Consider the following 19820-nt stretch of genomic DNA (forward strand, 5'->3'; position numbering starts at 1 on the left):
TTATAATAGAAGCCTGAGCATATATACATATTACAGAGAATTAGAAGAGACGAGATGACAGAGTAGTCGATTTTGATTTATACTAAAATAATGAAGGTTAAAGACAAATTGAAAATTAGGAAAATTGAAATTACTATTGACTTGCAAATTGCAATGAAATCTGAAGCCGTTGAATCATTGACTTGCTAAGGGTGTGAAGAAAGTGTACTATTGATTATTGGTGAAATCCTATTGGCAACTGATGGTCTTTTGATGCCTTGTCGTTGCAAATGACAATTTCTCAACAATTCCCCACCGTAGAATCCTCTGAGTAGTATGCCCTAATATGTTCGTGATTATCTCATCTGGATTGAAAATGAATTCCGTCGCGATGTAAAATGAGGGTAAGTTGCGATTTAAGAAACATGGCAGCGTCGACTGGAGCTGAAATATTGTTGACAGGCACGATGTGGAGAAGGGTCGTCCACTGTTTGTATACAGGAAATAGTCCCAGAGGAAAATCTATTAGGTTAAGATAAATAAAAAGAAAATAAAAAACATAAATTACTTTAAGTGTTGTATGTAGAGAGCTGAAACTTTATAGTGGTGCGATTGTTGAATCGACAGGGTGAAACAGGGAATCGTATGTGATGAACTGCAAAAAATAAAAAAAAGTTTTAAGAAAGATAGAAAAAGAGAAGTAGATTACTTTGAGTGGGGAGGGAAATCAAGATCGCTGAAAATAAAGGAGGGAAATCAAAATTGGTGAAATTAATGGAGGGAACTTCTAATTATTATAGTTATTAGGTGGAAAGAAATAAAATTAAAATTTAACATATGATTATAAATTTAATTAACTGAATATTATAATTGATAATTTGAATAAATTGCTTAGGGTTTAGGATTATTTGTTTATGTCTTAGGGCTTATCACTCATAGCTTAATGCTCAAGGATTATGGCTTAAGGCTTATAGTTGATGACTTATTCTTTAATGTTTAGTTTTTGGGGCTCATGATTTATAGCGTATAATGTATGGTTCTTGGCTAAGGGTGTAGAGATTAAGGATTAGGACATATGACTTATAACTTATGATTTAGATCTTAGGCTTATATCTTAGGGGTTATGGCTTTAGATTTAGGTGCTTGTGGCTTATGGATTAAGTATTTTGGCATATAGTTTATCGCTTAAGGCTTAAGGCTTATAACTTATGGCTTATAGATTATGATGTATGGATTAAGGCATAAGGCTTATGGCTTAGGAGTTACAGTTCATGACTTATGGCTTGTGATATATGGATTAAAGAATAAGGCTTATGGCTAAGGAGATACGGTCCATGGTGGGGGTAGGGTAGTTGGATGTGGGGATTTGGATAGGTTAGGTGGGTTAGGGTATTGGTAAGGGTTTGTAGGTCGGGTGAGGTGTAGGGTGATTGGTTGCGATGGTAAAGCCATAAGGTGTGTGAGGAAGGGATGACAATTAACATTTAGGGGTGGGTGTTGGATGTATGGGTGTAGATGTTGGTAGGCGTGCCTAGGTGGGTATGAATATATGACTTAATACCATTACCCTTAAACCCTAGCCCATATGACTTAAAGCCATTACCCTAAAACCCTAACCCATATGACTTAATGTCATAACCCTTATACCCTAACCCATGTAACTTACCCTTAAACCCTAACCTATGTGACTTAATGCCTTAACCCTTAAACCCTAGCCTATATGGCTTAATGTCATAACCCTTATACACTAACCCATGTAACTTACCCTTAAACCCTAACCCATGTGACTTAATCCCTTAACCCTTAAACCCTAACCCATATGACTTAATGTCATAACCCTTATACCCTAACCCATATGACTTAATGTTATAACCCTTATGGGTTATAGTGTATGGCTTATGGATTATGGTTTATTGTTTTAGGGGTTGGGGTGGGGTGTGTGGTGAATATAGATATTTGGGATAGAGTGGTGTGTATGTGTGGGTTTGTAGGTGGGTATGGTTGGTTGTGGATTAGGGCTTACGGTTCATTGCTAGAGTTACAATTGGCTTGTAACTAATGGCTTATGACATATAGCTCAGACCTTAAGACTTATGGGTTAGGATTTAAGATTATGGCTTATGACATTTAGCTTATGACATATGGCTTAGGGCTTAAGACTTATGGCTAATAGCTTATGGCTTATATCTTGTGAACTATATGTTATAACTTATGACATGTGACTTAAGGCTTAGAGATTAGAGCATATGACTTAGGGCTTATGGCTTATGGGTCGTGGTTTATAATGTATGACTCATGGCTTAATGATTATGGCTTATGACTTTTGACTCATGACTTATGGCTAATGGCTTATTACTTATGGTTTATGGCTTAAGGCGTAGGATATATGTCTTTTGGTTTATGAGGTATGAATTAGGTCTTAAGGCTTATAACATATAACTTATGGATTATGGTTTATGAGTTAGGGCTTAAGGTTATGGATTTGGTTTTAAGGTGTATGGCTTAGGGATTAATGCTTATGCTTTAGGACTTAAGGATTTTCAATTAGGGATTAATGCTTTTAGCTTAGGCTTATGACTAGTTTTAACATTTGGTTTAGGGATTAGAGCATATGGCATATGGCATATGGCTTATAGTTTGTGGCTTTGTGGCTTGTGGTATGGCTTAGTGCTTAAGGCTTATAGCTTAGGGCTTAGGATGTATGGTTTTGGGATTGATGCTTATGGCTTAGGCTTATGACTTTTATCATATGGTTTAGAGGACATATGACATATGGCATATAGCTTATGGCTTGTGGCTTGTGGCTAGTGGCTTATAGGCCCCTTCCACACCCATCTTATCGGATATGACTTATTCAATAACACAAAATATGAAAATTTATTTTTGGATATAATTAAAAAATAAGTATTGTGTTTTAAAAAAATACAAATAATCATACATTTTTACAAAAAGTATCATAATGATATTATTTTTTATATAATTTTAATGGTGATTTTTATAAGTTGTTGGATAAAATAATTAATATAAATAATAATAATTTTTTTTTATCATATATTACTTTAAATTCAATTATAATTTAAAAAATGATTTATTTTCTAATTATTTTAAAAACCTCGCCTCTCAATTTTTGTATCCCTCCAAAAATATTTCATAATCCCACCATAAAACAAAAACCTAATACAACCAGAGAGGCCCATCATATACATTTTCTGTCTTTTTAAGCCCAGTTATAAAACAAACGCCCCAAATTTGTCGTTCCATCACTATGTCACGCCGATTCTTGAAGGTTGAATTGGGCAATTGTGTTTTCAGTTTTCAATACCATCGGAACGACAGGTGAAAGAACCCCCCTTCGCCTCTCTCGCTATTAAAGGAAATCAAGTTTTAATTTTCTACACTCCCAAACCCCGATCCATCTTCCATATCTTCATCAAAATTGAGTTTTTAGTGTTCTGTAATCGGTTCCAAAACTTCTACAGTTCCTGTAACACCGATTGAGTGATGGGTGAGCCATCATTGATCATCCATCAAGAAACAAGTAAGAAATCGAATTTTGATTTCATAATTTATTTGATTTATCTTTTTTTTTTTTTTTTGATTTTCTGAATTTTGATTTTAGACCAATAAGTTCTTTGTAACCTAAGACAAACAAGGTGTTGACGGGGAACAAGGACGGATATGAGGCTGGACAGGGTATAGCCGGCATCACTAGGAAACCAAACAAAATATCCTTAAGCCCCATATCCAGCTTAAACTTGTTGTTCTTGAAGATAAGCTTTTAGGTAAGGGGTATACCGATGATGAAATCACTGAAAAGCTAGATGAAGGCCATAGGAATTTGGATGTTGCTTTGGCGTCATAGGATGTCGGTGGTGCCATAGCAGTTGTGATGCATTTTGATCAGAAGTAATTTTCTCTTTCGCTTAATAGCAATTCATATATACTAATCTACTAGACTACTATCACAAGTTCAAAGTCTATATCATGAAATATGAATTTTAGAGCATCAAAAAGAGAAGAAAGTTAAGTAAAAAAAGATTTCATGTTTAAATTCTGAAATATGTATAACAGCATATACAAGTTAGATATACAAAGTTACATGATATCAAATAACTGGAAAATCTGATTTGGATTTTTGGAGGATTGAATCAGACCAAAAAGTTTTTTTTTTCTACCAAACCCAAAAGTGTTTTATTTTTCTGGTTTCTCTTAACAGGAAGTCCAATTTTCTGTTTTTGATTATTATTATTATTATTATTTTCATATCTGAGATTAATGTGTTATGTGTATGTTTGTATGTGTATTGAATGTATTTAGGTTAATCAAAGCACTTTCATGTATATAGTTGATAACCACAATAGTGTCATTGGGATAAGAAAGTATGCTCTCAATAAAGGAGTTGCATCATTAGCGATATACTTTGAGGAAACTGCACAATCGGTTACATTTGGAAGCACTAAGAGGGTGTTTCGCATTCTTCTACTTGCACACACATAGGTAACAACTTTTTTTTCTTCTGCATCCTTCTTCCGTGTTTTTTTCACTTAGATTTGTAATTCTTCTTTTCTTCAATACTTGTTAAATTGAAGGAACACACGTGAGTAATTGTGAATCTGATTGTTATATCATTTTCAAGCAATTAATATTTTTTTCTGCCCCTGCATTCCAGCTTTCGTTTTTACATGTAATTGTCTGCATCCTGTGATTGTTATTGCAGTGAATCTGATTGACATACTTATGAAGTGAATCATTCTTCACATAAACTTTATACTTGCTGAAATTTTACAAAGTGAATTCATTCTAGTTGTTACATAATCTAATTGCTGAAATTTGACAATGGAGTAACCTGTTTTTCTTAACTGTCATATAATTATTGGCTTTTTATGGGTAATTTTTTTTTTGGACAGATTGACATACTTATGCAGTCAGTGAATCTTATAAACATGATTAAGGAAGATTTTGATCGAATATTGGGAGATTCTCAACATTCCAGGTGTGAGATTTACTTTCCATAGGTGAAGAAGTTGACGAATGTTGTTGGTGGTCATGACAAGAAAAGAAGAATATATGTATGTGGCTCATTTGCAAAGGCGATTTCGGAAAAAAAAATGATGAGTTAGAAGAATTGACGGAGCTTGTTACTAAACATAAAGAGCAAAATGAAGAACTTAAGAAAATAATGAAGGCCAAAGATGAACAACACAACACAAGAATCGAGCAGCTTGAACGACAACTACAATTGTAAGTGGTGTTATTAACGATTTTAAAGAACTCCAGAAGTAATTATAGATTATAAAGTGTTAGCTTGTTTCTGGAAAAATATTTATTTAAAATTAGGTTACCTTTCATTTCATTGTAATAAATATTTGTTGTTTTATTAATGGAATAAATCTTATTTGATTATTTTTTGTTTTTGTTTTTTTTTATATTCGTACAAAATAATTATGAATTAATTTGTAAATTAATTATCTATTCGTAGATATCTAGCCTAGCAACGAAAGTATTTCTACATAATTTGCTATGGAATATGCTATAAAATATAAGACCACGAATTTTGCTATGGATTCATAACCACAGATTCAGCTAGGGATTCATCACCATGAATTTTGCTAGGGATTCATCACCGCGGATTTTGCTAGAGATTTATCACCACGGATTTAGCTAGAGATTAATCACTACGGATTTTGCTATGGATTTATCACCACAGAATTTGCTATGGATTCATCACCTAAGAATTTGCTAAGGATCCACTACAACGGAATTTGTGATGGAAAAACTACAATGGAATTCACAACGGAGTACTACTACGGAATACATGACGGAATACCATCTACAACGGATTTAATTCCGTTGTCGCATTTGCGACAGAATGATTGTTTCCCTAGCAAACCCTCGCTATGGGGTTTTTTGGGACGGAAATTGGTCGTCGCAAATTTCATCGCTATTCGTTTTTTGTAACGGAATTTCAGCTTTTCGCAACGGATTCATCTCCTAGCAAAATCGTGTTTTTCTTGTAGTGCCTGTTTCCGGAAATATAAAGAACTTCCAAAACGGAGTTCGTATGCAAAAGATACGACAGTTTTAAGAAAACAGACAGTAAAACATTGTTTTTCTTTAATCGCGTAAAACCGAATCGACCCGTTGAGACCCTTACCCATTGCCGATGGTATTTCCGAGAACATGTTTGGAATCAGAATATAGTCTATTATTTAATTCCACACTCGAAATATTTTTAACGAAAATATTTACAAAAGTCACGAAAACGGACACTGCGAGCCATTTAGACGCAAAACTTCAAATGCAATTTCCCGGAGTTCCATAACTCTAAAAATTAATCCGTTTGATATTCTGGAATCCTTGAATTAAACTCTATCTAACGGTACTTTCAAAAAAAATCTCGACTTTCGGATCCCGATGCACCCAGTTTGGAGTGTTTTTGGGCATTTAATTGGGGTATAACCCCATGTGGGACACACATGACTTGGTAGAGCCAAAAATCTGATTTCTTCTCCTCTTGGGGTTGCCCACGTGGGTAATCCCTCCCCAACACCCTTCCCTTTGTGTACAAGCCTCTCCAAGATGGTATAAGCATGGTGCTTGAAGAGTTGAAGTATGGCTTAAAAGGGTATGTGTGTGCACTTTAACTATAAAAAGGAAGCATTGCTGACTCCCTTCAATACACAAACATCATGCTCTTTTCCTCTCCCTCTGTATCTTTCAGTCTCTCGGTTACACTCTAAACCACCAACATCAACACTTCGCCACTTTTACACCACCACTCTACCACCATACAACCTCCCAAACACCTCCCTCACATCCCTTTTCCCTTCCCCTCATTGTTTCTGCCAAGAAAAGAAGGAAGAAACCCAAGACCACCACCCACTGCCACTACCCCACCACTCACTGCCACCACCGGAAAACTCCTTCCCCAACCCGTGATTACTACTGTTTTCGATCCCCAAAGGTCCCTCCCCACTCCCTTCATTGAAATCCAGCCGGAATAAGCAAGAAAAGGCAGCAGAAGTGAGAAGACCACCAGAGTGGCCTCCTGCCACCCTCGTCATCCCCACCGCCGCTGTTGTGGATCACCGAACACCACCGCCATTCGCCGCCTCCACCATCGTAAGTCCTTCCTCACTCCACCTCTTTGCTCGATTTTCACTCATCCATGCATTAGCGAAGCCACATAACCGATCTTTTTTTTTTTTTTTTTTTTTTTCTCTTTTCTTTCTCGCGATCGAAGAATGAACAGACACATGAGGTATACCCTCCTGTGTAACTCAACTGTGCAAACCTTGATTAAAATTAATTAAAATAAACCCTCATCTATGAGATTGTCCATTTTAGTCCCTCCCTCTCAAGAATTGTTTCAAACTTAGTTTTAAACAATAAAATTTTAACCAAAATGTTTAAAATTAAACCTATGTAGGAAAAACCCTTTCACAATAAGTCCTAGACAAACATACAAAATTTCATAAATTTTTTTATGAATTTTTTTTTATCTATTTTAGATTAAATAAACATTAGCTTTTTAAATTTTTAGAAATTATAAATTGTATATTGATTTAAATAAATTTTGGATTTATTTAAATATTTTGGAAAATAATAAATTAAATTTTTTGGATAAAATTTATTTAAACAAATAATTATTTAAATAAATTTTAGACTAATAAAACTTTGGAAATTATTAAATAAGTCAATTACTTAGTTAAAAATACCAAATGACTCCGCATAGTAATTTTTGTTAATATTTCATAGGAAACTAAATAAATCTCGATGATTCGTATTCACGGGAATACATCTCGGTTTTACTCACAACGATTACTCGACAACCCCACAATAAGGTGAGAGTTACGACAAATACATGTACTACTTGTACTATATTATATATATATATATATATATATATATATATATATATATATATATATATATATATATATATATATAGGTTCAAATGTGGATTGACATCTATTGTGTGGTCGTGTGGACAATGTTATTCTGTGAAAATGATAAAGAAAATAAGTTGTTTGATAATATGAATACGTTCAATCTTACATAACTATTGTCATTAACACGCATTCTCACTAATTAAATCGTCTATAAGGTTATTATAAACTTTTTATTATTATTCTTATTCTGTCAGAATATTGTCAGAATGTTTATTGAGTCGTATTCTGTCAGAATGAAAATGAGTGAAAAACGATGTTTGAGAACAAAAATGAATAAGAATTAGTGAGAATGCATGAAAATGACGATATTTTTGTAAGATTTAACGTATTCGCATTACTAAACAACTTATTCTCTTAGTAATTCTCATAGAATAGCACTGTCCACACGTCCGCACAATAATTGTCCATCCACATTATAACCTAGCCGTATATATATATATATATATATATATATATATATATATATATATATATATATATATATATATATATATATATATATATATATATATATATATATAAAGAACATTATCATTTTTATGCGATATCAATCATACAAAAGTATTATTTACTACTCTACTACTTACGGTACGGGGGATCTCTGGTTTGAATGGCCGCATAGGGTTGTTGGATTTCAGAACGACTTAATTGCTAAAATGATCTTGTCATCCAGTGTTTCATGGCTGGCCCTCGTCTGTACATGGTAGTACGTGTACTAAGTAATACTTATCATACAAAATACACATGAATTATCATTATTTTGAATAAACACATTTCTAGTTTGTGAAATATTTGTTTAAATACTTATATGTTATAAGTAAACAAAATCGTTTTAAACATCAATATTTCACTACAAAAAATATGTCATTTAGTGGCACACAAAAAGTGCCACTAAAAACCCAAAAAAAATGCCACTATAGGCTGCTCAGAGAATCCGCAACACATATAAAAGGTGTCACTAGAAATGCTCCCACTAAACACCTTTAGTGTAATTTTTTGATTATGACGCTGCAACATTTTGGGACTTTAGTGATACTTTTGTATTTGTCATAATAGTAAATAAGTTTTTATGTGGCAGATAAATTGTGCCGGTGAATATTAATTCAATTTTATAATTTATGTGGATTTAGTGACACTTTTTGATGTGCCACTATACAATAATAGTTTTTATCGCTCATATTTTGTGCCCTCAAATACTAATGTGATTTTATAATTAGACTACAAATAGCGATACATTTTTTAGCTATAATATAAAATAAAAAGCTAATTAAGTTATAATCCATGGAAAATAATAACAATTTATTGTTATAAATCAACGCCAAACAAGTTTAGATATCGAACCACATAAACATAAATATAAAAAAACAAATAAACAAAAGTAACAAATAAAAAATTTAACTTCATTGCAGTTGAAGTTCATCCCCATACTTCATGTTACCTTGAATAACCTCATGTAGAACCAATACTAATAATTCACTGTCACGTACACAAATGAAAATGTCAGATTTATTGTAATTTTACTAGCACATTATTTACCTCCTTAAACACGAGACTGAAAATGTTACTGTAGTTTGAGATAATATTTGGGCAGCAACGTGTAAGAAATATAGGAATATTTTAGTAAATATTATATACAAAGAAAAAGGCAAGAATATAATTCTATCATGTGAGAAAATTGTGTAGACTACATGAATAGCATCGAGCCACGTGTCCATATATTCCTATAGAGTCTGCAATGTAATGAAAAAAAAGATAACATAGGATTAATTAATTACATAATCAATACATGAAACAAAAAATACACTTAAAATCATTAGTAATAAATATGGTTAATAATAAGTCATTCATGGTTGTGAATTAAACTTACCAAACAATGCCAATGTTGTAAATTGCTCTCTAGAAGTTCAAATTGCAACTGTATTGTTGCACGAAACTTCATAGGTAATAAATATGGTTAATAATAAGTCATTCATGGTGAAAAGTTATAAGAAAAAATGATGTTTTAATAATATTTGCATATATCATATTATTGTCTATTTGTCACAGCCAAGAACAATTACGTTCACTTCTCGTGAAACCCATTATTGATGTTAATCAAAATACATAAATAAAACATATAAAATGTTAGGGACTATATTAAAAAGTTTTAAATTAAGCACCAATACTGCAAGTCCATAGTAGTTAAGAGCCTAAAATTAATAATGTCATAATCAAGAAACAGAGAATTTACAAATGAAATAGAGCTACCTTTTTTTTCTAAAGTTACCTGTTGACTGTTCCAATTTAGTTTAACGACTATTTTCATAATTCTTTGTTTCTTGTTTCCATATTTCTTCAGCTTCCTTTGTGTGTCCAACCTCAATAGCCTAGTTATAATATGCATGTAGTTGGAAAACATGTAAAAATTAGTATATGCTAAGAGAACAAAACTATAATCAAAATCACGTTATGTTTTTTCTCACCTCATGAAGGGAAGAATTTAAATTGGTAGCTTCAATATACTTTTCGCAAGCTTCATCAAGTAAAGCATCTTTGGAAGGTGAAATAGTATCTGAATTAACATTATTTACATTTTCCTGTAATCATATCAAGAACCAATGACCAATTATATAAACAACAGTATAAATGTTAACTGGTTCAAAAAAATTCTCCAAAAGGCTTAGCAACATTAATCTTTTCTGAGTTTTCTCCCATTTATAAAGATTTGAAATGTTAAAATAAGGAAAATAAAGTAAATATACATAGAATACGAGGACAAAAGAGTAGATAAATTTATTTTTCTTGTAGTTAACCTGAAAAATGAAGAATAACTTTGTATAGATAAATGACCATCAAAAGGTTAAAATAGTATGTTTCCTAAGTTCATAGGTTTCATAAAATTCTATAATTTTGTGGTTATAGGTGGAACCAAGGTTTCATAACCTTTTAGTTTTAGCCAAATCCAGCACCTAGCAGCCTAAAAACAAGTAAGAAACATGCATAAAACAAATCTATCACCTTTAACACGTATAATAGTAATAACTCTTAAATCTTAATCTCTTTTAATTGGTGTGAAAATGGCCCTATCCCTATCAAGGATTCTGGTTTTACAGTTCTGAAGATCACTTTACTAAGGGGACAACATTCAATATCATCATTTATCAACTATGTTTGACATCAAGATGCAATATATAGGTATGTTTAACAGATAGAGGAGTACATATCTATAACTAGAAAGCCATCATAACCTGATATTAGGAAAAATAATTTATTCTAATGAACAGACTTAGATGGTTATTTGTAAGAGCACATCTTTTTACAAAGTGCATTAAGACAATACAACTCTAAATCTACAAATTAAACAATGAGAGTACGCATTGGTACCTGTTCGATACAATGACAAAAAACGATGTCCACGAATTCGCTATCAAAATTAACCAAGGAACATTAAATAGTGTCTAAAATGAGCAAATTCATCTTCAGAGATTAACGAAATGCACGTTACCTTCAAAAAGAAACTAGAGTTTTCAAGTCTACAAGAAATTGGAAGTAGAAAATGGCCGATTCATGAAACCTTTTGAAAAATTAAGAAGGTAAAGGAGAGTTAGGCATTCGCCGCGAAATGTAACCATGCCTCACAGCCGTCGACAGAGGTGAAAGATCATGGTTTTGAATCGTAGTTTCTCTACTTTTCTGTTTCATAGGCAGTAACGAAGGCGAAACATAGTCTAGAAAGTAAAGGAACTTACGTGAATCATATTCGAAATTCTTTTTTTGCTGGAAGAACCTTTCCTCCGGCAAGTTATTCGAGGCGGCAGTGAAAAGCGATAACGCAATAACGATCTCTGATTTTCATCTTGCTGTTTTTGATTTTGAATTTGCTGATTGCGAATTGGATAAGAATTCAATGAAATCAATTGTTTGATCATGACAAAATCGCCATCGACCGGATGTATGATGATGTGAGTGCGAATTGCGATTGATTAGGGTATAAGAAGTGGGGAAGACATTAACGCTGATTCATTTTGGATAGACGAATAAAAAGAATATATAACACCAAATATAGAACTTCATTGGCATTTTCTTTATTTAGATTAATAATTATTAATATTAGTGGAATACAATATTATTAGGTGCCATTAAATATATTGATTTTATAGTGGCATCTATGATATGCCATTAAAAACATACTATAGTGACATAAAAATAAGTGTCATTAAAAATGTGTGCCACTAAATGTCGTTTTGTTTGTAGTGTTTACATATGTTATGTTGTTAAAATAATACAACTAATAAAAATAGCATATACATTCCAACTACAAATGTGTTAATGACTGTATAGATGGTTATCAACTTGGTAGTTTCAATATACCTCATACATACACAAAAATATATAGGTTTATATATTTATACAAGTTATAGAACTTGTATCTTAGGCTCATACATGTGTTTGTGTACACTACCCTAAGTTTTATCAACTGTTTAAAAAAGTGTCGTACACTTTTACGCTTACGCTTATCAAATATACTTGTCTTCCATCCGTTTATCCATATCTGCGGTTGCTATGTACAACCTTGGCAGATAACTTTATTTGTATATTTGTATGTTTTTTATCCGTTATCTGTACAACTTTGTCACTATAAACTTTAGCTAAATTTCATTATCGAGAAACCACAGTTTAGATTTCTATATTTATCAAACATTTCCAAACACAATTTTACTTACAATAAAGACAATACTTTTTAGATCATATAAAAAGTATCATTATTTCAGAAAAGCTGTGACACTCACCAACCTTTGTGTTGACCCTCAAACTTACATGTATTCTCAGGAGATCATTAGACAAGCATTCAGACAGTAGATTGATCATGGATTACAGACGACTTAGCTATCTAGTTTTTGTTATCTGCTAACCTGTTTAAAGCAACTACTGTATTATTATTATCTGTAAGAACCCTGTGTTTAAACTTTATGATGGAATACAAATTTTGTTTTGTTTACTGTTGTACTTGTGATATATATTCAGTTTATCTGTGATCCATAAACTTAGTCGCACTCCCGACATGTTCCGCCTTGGGCAGAGGTGTGACATAATACATTCCTTATGACTTTCCAGAGGGTCTCTCCCAACCCTAAGGACCATAAAAATCGAAGCTTTACAGTCATGCATGTCCAATGCATGACTTGAACACCAGTTAGGTTAATAAGAGGGAAAATGATATCAGGACTCATGCTTGGAGTCTAAATCAATACCAAAACTCAGATATGAACTCATACTAAAAGGAAATGCATGAATGGCCCATAAAGTTGCTAACTTTATGGATCTCATGCATGCTATCATACCCATCCATAAAAAGGAAAGCATAAACCTTAGATCTAGCGTGCATTAGAGATAAAGGTAGAAGCTTTATGACATTCAAGGGTCCAAAAGCACTGTAAGGTGATGAGGTAAGAGCTTGATTGCCAAAAAGATGCACCCAATAAGTCTTCTTCTTCTTCAAAGAACCAAAAATCACTAAATGAGCACCAAACACCACCATGAAGAACTAGGGTTAGCATGTCTGAGATTTAGAGAGATGGAGACTAAGAAATGAACCCTAAAACCAAGTTTAGGGTGCTTAAATACGAAGCAAACCCTAAAAGATCTTGGGCTTGGCTGCAACAGCTCTCACGTCGTGGGAATTGTCCAAAATGCGCTTTCTCATATTTTGCTTGTCGTCGTGACCACCCAATGTTTACGTTGTGACACTCGATTTTCCTAAAACATAAACATTTCTACTCCTTGAAACCCTAAATTGATCCATCCTAGAAAATGGGTGTTACAAAAATTAACTAGATAATAGGCTTATAAACATGATACATTCGCATGATCACTGTTTAAGGTCTTATGTGATATGTGATCCAATGGTGACGATCGGTGATCTCATCACCATCTAACGATTGTATTATACTAGTAACTAACGGTTTATTGGAATAAAAAATTACATGGATCGCTATTCTTTTATATTTTAACACGCGATAGTTATTTAATATTGACGTAGATCGCTTACAGGAAGATGATGTTTTAATATCGGTGACCGACAATATAAAATGAGAGCTTGTTGAATTATTGAAAGGTATCCTAATATGTTCAATCTAAAGAATGGAACATGCTAACTCAAATTATCTAACTTATGGTCCGTTTGATAGTTGTTGTCTGAGAAAGTGTTGTCTTGGAAAGTTTATTGACTGGAAAAAAATATGTTGTTTGATTGTACATCTGACTGACTATGTTGAATGATGAAAAATGACAATTCAGCCAGAAAAATATGGTTTTTGGGCTTTATGGGAAATACATATCTTACCGGGAAAGACCATTTTTTGTGCAAATCAAACAGGTTTTCCGGCCAATTCAACCAGAATGATCTGTTTGGACCCGAAAAGATATTTATCAAACGGGGCCTTAGGATGGTTTAATGTGGTAGATTATGTGCGTTTTAACGATGCCGTTAAGAATAGTCAACCTTGTAGGATGTTACAAGATTGTTGGGCTTGGAATGGGCTTAAGTGTCCGTGGGCTTTGTGCTGTTTCTTGTGCAAAGGCTTTTCCTTTTGTGGGAAGGGCTTTTTGTAGTGAAAGTACATTGCATCTTCTTTTCGGTTTAGATTGTAGGGTAAAAAAGAAATATTAATAATTCTTTTTACAAAATTTCATATTCTTTTAATATTGAAGGTATAAGAATATTATATAAGGACGCAGACTTCAATATCTAAATTATATTAAAAATGATAATTGTTAGTGAAAACTACTATTCTCAAAAAATATCAAAATGTAATAATAGATTTTGTACAATTTCGGACAATGACAAAACTTTTGTTTCCATAAAATTTATGGGATCTGATATATCGACTTTTTTTATTTATCCTTTCACTTAATAGAAAATTAGTTTTCCAACTATACCCCTTTTGTTAAATTAGAAAAAATATGAAGAGAGAGAAAAGAATCTGAAACGGCTTTAGCTAATATCCTTCCTAATCGGCTTTCAAGAATCCCATTCTTTCATCGCCGTTCGCCGCTCCTTTTTCGCAGGTCGCTGGTCACGGTCCTTCTTCGCCTCTCGCCGGCCGCTGCTGGTACTTCTCCGGTCGTCGCTGCTTTAGTTATTGTTGATTTCATCTGTTTAGTCATCAGGCTTAAAGAACAAAGCATCTTACAAGTTTGATTATAGTCTGGATTAATTGATTAATAAGTCTTCTGATTCATCTCTTTTAAGGAGATTTTGGTTACACTGATGATATCATTTTTCTGATTTTATTTGTTTCAAAGGTCTTCGATTATATTATTGTTTTAGTCTATTCATAATGTGATGATCATATAGTTGATTTCATGTGTTTCAATTTTTTTTATAAGTTGTTGATTATATTGCTAATTTCATTTGTCTCATCTGTTGATTTCATTTGTCTCATCTGCTGATTTCATTTGGTTACTGCTGAATAAGGTTTTTATGTTTTGAATCAAACTGTCAATAGATTGAAATTGATTCAAACTTTTGTCATCAATTGGAATTGACTCAAACGTTATTGTTGGAATGGATTCAAAGTATTAAATGTTAAAACTGATTGGAAAGGACATTGTCATAAGATTGTTGATTCCATTTGTATCTTATTGGAAATTTGGAATGGATTCACAAGTTTCACCGTTAAAAAAACGTAAATATTCAAGGTGAAAATGAAAATTGGCGTTCAAACGTTATATAAAAAAATTAGACAAAAAGAAATTGATATTTTTACATAAGAAAAAAAAACAATTAATAAATTAAGAGAAAAACAAACGGTTCGTTTCTCTCTCTCTCTTTATATATTTTTGGTAATTAAAAAACATTTGTTTTCTTATATCTTTGTTGATTAAAAGAAGGGCATAAAAGGAAAACCGCTTTTACAAAAGTGGAAGAATGAAATAAACAGGGGTTGGTTAACAATACACCCCATTTTATTATATAGACACTCTAATTTAATTTTGAAATATTTTCATAAGTTAAAATTGCATTGTTTTCTTAAATATATCAACTCCCAAAATTTATATAGGAATTCGGACCTTGCTCAGTCCATCAAGAAGGTAATTGGACCGCCATTGCAGACTTGCAGTCACTTTGGTAAGCCCAATTTCGGAAAACTTTCAAAATCAAACTAAACCTCCATCTTTGTTCAGCTTGACAAACTCCTCCCTGATTGTTTAAATATCAAACCAGGGTTTCGTTTCAATATTTCAGAGCTTTTTTTGGTTTGATATTTTCAATCACACAACAAAGAGAGTATATGCTTAGATTGCAATTTTTAATTACTTGATGTAAACAAAATAAATCCTGAGTTAAACACAATTTGGGTGGGAAAAAAAATTTATGTTTATTGACACCGGTTCATATGTCGGTTCAATACACACAACACACGATACGAGAATCCGTCTTTTTTCTATAATAAAGAGGGATCAAGAAAATTTCAAAGTTCAAATCATGCAACAAAAGATTGTGATTTAATAAATCCTTTGTCATGATTCTTTAACTAAATTATACAGGTATGATAAATAGTGTAAGGATATATTTACAAAACTTTGGTAGAGAGCCAACACAAATACACAATTACACATGTCATTTTGAAGTTTCTATACCAAACCGGGTTTGTTAGATTTGGCCTAAAGGAAGATGAAGAATCAAGAACCACCACAGCTTGTCTACAAGGCATTTCTAGATGTGGGGAAATTATATAAGCAAAAACTAATGGTATTATGTTTCTATATTTGTTATTATTATAGTTTGTGATAATTATATTAGAAGTTACATATAACCAAAACAAGATAGATTAATGTTATGCTTCGTGCCTAGTTTCAATTTAAGGTCGACAATATGGGTTTTTAATAGATTCTCCACACTTGAAGAAGTTAAATATTCATAAGATTTGGATTTTTCATTATTTTATTGGCGATTATTTCTTAGATCTATAACAACAACACTAACATTGTCCATAGTTCGCCGTGCCAACGCCAATTTCGTTAATAGCAACGACGCATCTAAACAAGCCCTATTGCAGTTCTCATACTCAGACGCATCGTTCATCGGTGGACTCTTCATCTCCGCCGATGGTCCATTTCCTTTCAGACACATCTTCGCCAACCCACAAGCTGTCTCATTTGACACGACGTCCCATAGTCCATCGCTTGCAAGTATCATAAAATCATCTTCCGATGTTCGATCTGTGATCGTCACCTCGGGCTCACAACTCACATAGGGTTTCAAATAATTATCGCCTGAAAGATTATTGAATATATTGTTATACCGGTCTAATTTTCACGTGTAATTTAATTTATGTATTGTACTTACCGATAGCTCTAGACATGGCGAGAACACCGCATACTCTCGCGCCTTCCCAATATAAGACTCTCCCACCGGCAGCTTGGATTCGGTTGAGTTCATCAGGACGATCAGGCTATAAAAAATTCAAATATAAATCTCAGTCACAATAAAAAAAATGCAGAAAGGAACTTAAATAATCTATGACGTTAGCAATTTGATAGCCGGCATCCACCATGATGAACTCTAAATAATTTAATGGTTTGTTACATTATTATTTTATTTTTTATCTAGCTCCATTTATTTTTTTCTGTACTCATTGTATATTTCTAAACAAAATTTATGTGTTTATAAACTAGAGTTTTATTTATATTTAAAAAAAGCAAAATGTGTACATATTTTCATATGCAATCCCCCAATCGGTGATTTTATATTTTATTTTTAATTTGTTTTATGTCCAAAACAACCATTAATTTTAACTACAATAATTTGTTAAATATACTTTATTATATATATAAAGGACAAAGATTGTTGTTATACTATATATAATCTATTAATTAATGAAAGGTTATGGAATGTATTATGTATGTATGTACGAAAATAAGTGGAGAGACGATGAACGCTACTTTGATACCATTTTAGTAAAGACTGTCTATCACTAACCTTGTGATCGGTTGATAAAGGGATTGCCTTGCCATTTCGACAAAGCACTGCCCTTGAATCACCACAATTTGCGACGATGATCTTTTCCGGTGTCACGACAGCCACCACCGCCGTGGATCCGACACCGTAGGACTCAGGAGCATGAAGCTCACACTTGCAGTCTCCGTTTATAGCTTCTTGGTTCCAAACTGTTACTTCCTCATCCATTCGACTATAGCTTCGTTCCATCGTGTCCTTCCACTCCCTTGATTCCATCTCCGTGTTGAATTCTTCCTTCACCAACATGTGTAATCGATCCTTGCACCTCTGTGCAACCTATATATAATATAATCCAAAACATTCATGTTAATTAAAATGATTCAGAAAGAACTTCAATTTTGTGTTGATTAATTCATGGATTTGATATACTTGTATAACATACATGAGAACAACCATGGCCATCGTAGACGCCAAAGTAGTGTACATCAGATAATTTATCATCATCATCTATTCCAAGAAAACTCGGATGAATCGCAACGGCATCTTCCATTTCTCTCCGCCGTCCACACACCGATGCAACTCCAAACTTAGGAATCGATTCACCATGATAAAAGCCACCGGAGCTCGAACCAACTACAGGCGTATTAGCTTTGACAACATCTGCTTGACGATGATCATCATCGATGGCGTCGACGTAGCATGCACGAGAGAATGAGTCTGGTGAGACAGATACCCTCGATTTCTTGAATCCGTTATCCGTGACTACCGCCGGAACTCCGGCTACAAACTTAACTCTTCTGATTTCCATTCTCTTCCGACGTGCTGCTCGTGAACTCGACGTGCCGGAGGTTGATGCCGTCTTGTCACTCATAAACCCACAACATATTTCCGCCATTATTACAATCGAAGGCAAATTAAAATTTAAAGGACGTTTCAAACACAAAACCGAATTCCTATTTGTTATCAAAGTCAAATTCCCAGTATCCTAAAAAACCACGGATTTGAGTATGTAAATAGATTGAAAAAGAGAGGCGGTGTGGCGAGCTTTTGGTTTTCGCCACGTAGGGTGCTGCCCGTTGGAATTTGGGGCAGATTACAGAGTGGTGGCCCACAAAGAGAAGAAAGCGGCTGATCAAGACCGTTAATATGACGAAGGGTCAATTTGCAGTCTGACACGCATGTGGTCAGTGATAGAGGGTAGGCGCATACGTGGCAAGGAAGTTCAGGTATGAGATTGTGCCGAATTTGAATACTTTATTTATGTTATGAAAACAATATTAGAATTTTGAAATATCGCCACATAAATCATTGACCAAATTACGTTGGGTGGCATTGAAAAGGATTATCTTTTTCTAAAGATCTGGGAAGAGGATCGGGGGTCTTCAAAGTTTTAACCTTGTCTTGCTTGTCACAAATGGTGATGGCGAACCAAAGTTTAATGATAAATATTTATTTTTGGTTACAAGTGATCAGGGCTATTAATAAATAGGATATCATTCGTATATAACAATCTTTTTTTATACGCAACAATTTATATTTTATAGAGTTGTACATTATGATATTTTAAAACACAAATTGTTATGTATAAAAAAAATTGTTAGGTACGAATCAACTCTTTTTATGAATTAACGATCATATAAATGTCTTATGGCTAGAAAATCCAATCTTGGAATATGGTATTGTCCCTCAAATTTATAGAAAGATATGGTTGACTATAGGGTGAATCTATTATCTAAGGAAGCTTTCTATAAGAAAGGTTAGAAGTAGTAACTTCATCCACAATATATTGAACTTATTAAAGTTTAATGAATTAATATATCATCTTTTTATTTTTTATATAACTTTACATTAATTTTCATACAATTCATTGGACTCTCTAAAGTTCAATGGAATATATTCTTTTACCTATTAAGAATATTGAAGAGTTAATGGTATTAAACTTCATA

The 19820-nt window shown here is 33.1% G+C and overlaps 2 protein-coding genes and 1 long non-coding RNA gene across 8 annotated transcripts; 1 reads left to right on the forward strand and 2 right to left on the reverse strand.

The window, feature by feature from the left end:
* The first annotated feature begins 3209 nt into the window (after positions 1–3209).
* On the forward strand, positions 3210–5382 carry LOC145128730 (uncharacterized). Its single transcript, XR_013717068.1, has 4 exons — positions 3210–3517; positions 3599–3885; positions 4297–4476; positions 4887–5382. It is a non-coding gene; the product is annotated as an uncharacterized LOC145128730 (long non-coding RNA).
* Positions 5383–9182: 3800 nt separating this feature from the next.
* Positions 9183–11948, reverse strand: LOC145128642 (uncharacterized). Of its 6 annotated transcripts, XR_013717026.1 has the most exons (6): positions 11660–11948; positions 11416–11484; positions 11295–11334; positions 10394–10507; positions 9799–10297; positions 9183–9661 (listed from the first exon to the last, which is right to left on the reverse strand). XR_013717026.1 is itself a non-coding variant. In XM_079063456.1 (4 exons), exons 1-3 carry the CDS (start codon positions 11837–11839, stop codon positions 10220–10222), a joined length of 372 nt encoding a protein of 123 aa, XP_078919582.1. In that variant the 5' UTR covers positions 11840–11947; the 3' UTR covers positions 9183–9661; positions 10198–10219. The 6 variants fall into 6 exon arrangements, 1 of the variants encoding a protein (XP_078919582.1); XR_013717028.1 differs by having other exon boundaries at positions 11416–11948; XR_013717025.1 differs by lacking the exons at positions 11295–11334; positions 11416–11484 and having other exon boundaries at positions 9799–9864; positions 10198–10297; positions 11660–11947.
* Positions 11949–16789: 4841 nt separating this feature from the next.
* On the reverse strand, positions 16790–18876 carry LOC145132354 (putative protein phosphatase 2C 24). The gene is made up of 4 exons (XM_079067106.1): positions 18317–18876; positions 17896–18210; positions 17263–17368; positions 16790–17189 (listed from the first exon to the last, which is right to left on the reverse strand). The coding sequence occupies exons 1-4, from the start codon at positions 18767–18769 to the stop codon at positions 16858–16860; spliced, it is 1206 nt and encodes a 401-aa protein (XP_078923232.1). The 5' UTR covers positions 18770–18876; the 3' UTR covers positions 16790–16857.
* Positions 18877–19820: the final 944 nt, after the last annotated feature.

The sequence above is a fragment of the Lactuca virosa genome, chromosome 8 (assembly GCF_052849685.1).
Source record: "Lactuca virosa cultivar CGN04683 chromosome 8, Lactuca_virosa_CGN04683_v6, whole genome shotgun sequence".
Lineage (NCBI taxonomy): Eukaryota > Viridiplantae > Streptophyta > Magnoliopsida > Asterales > Asteraceae > Lactuca > Lactuca virosa.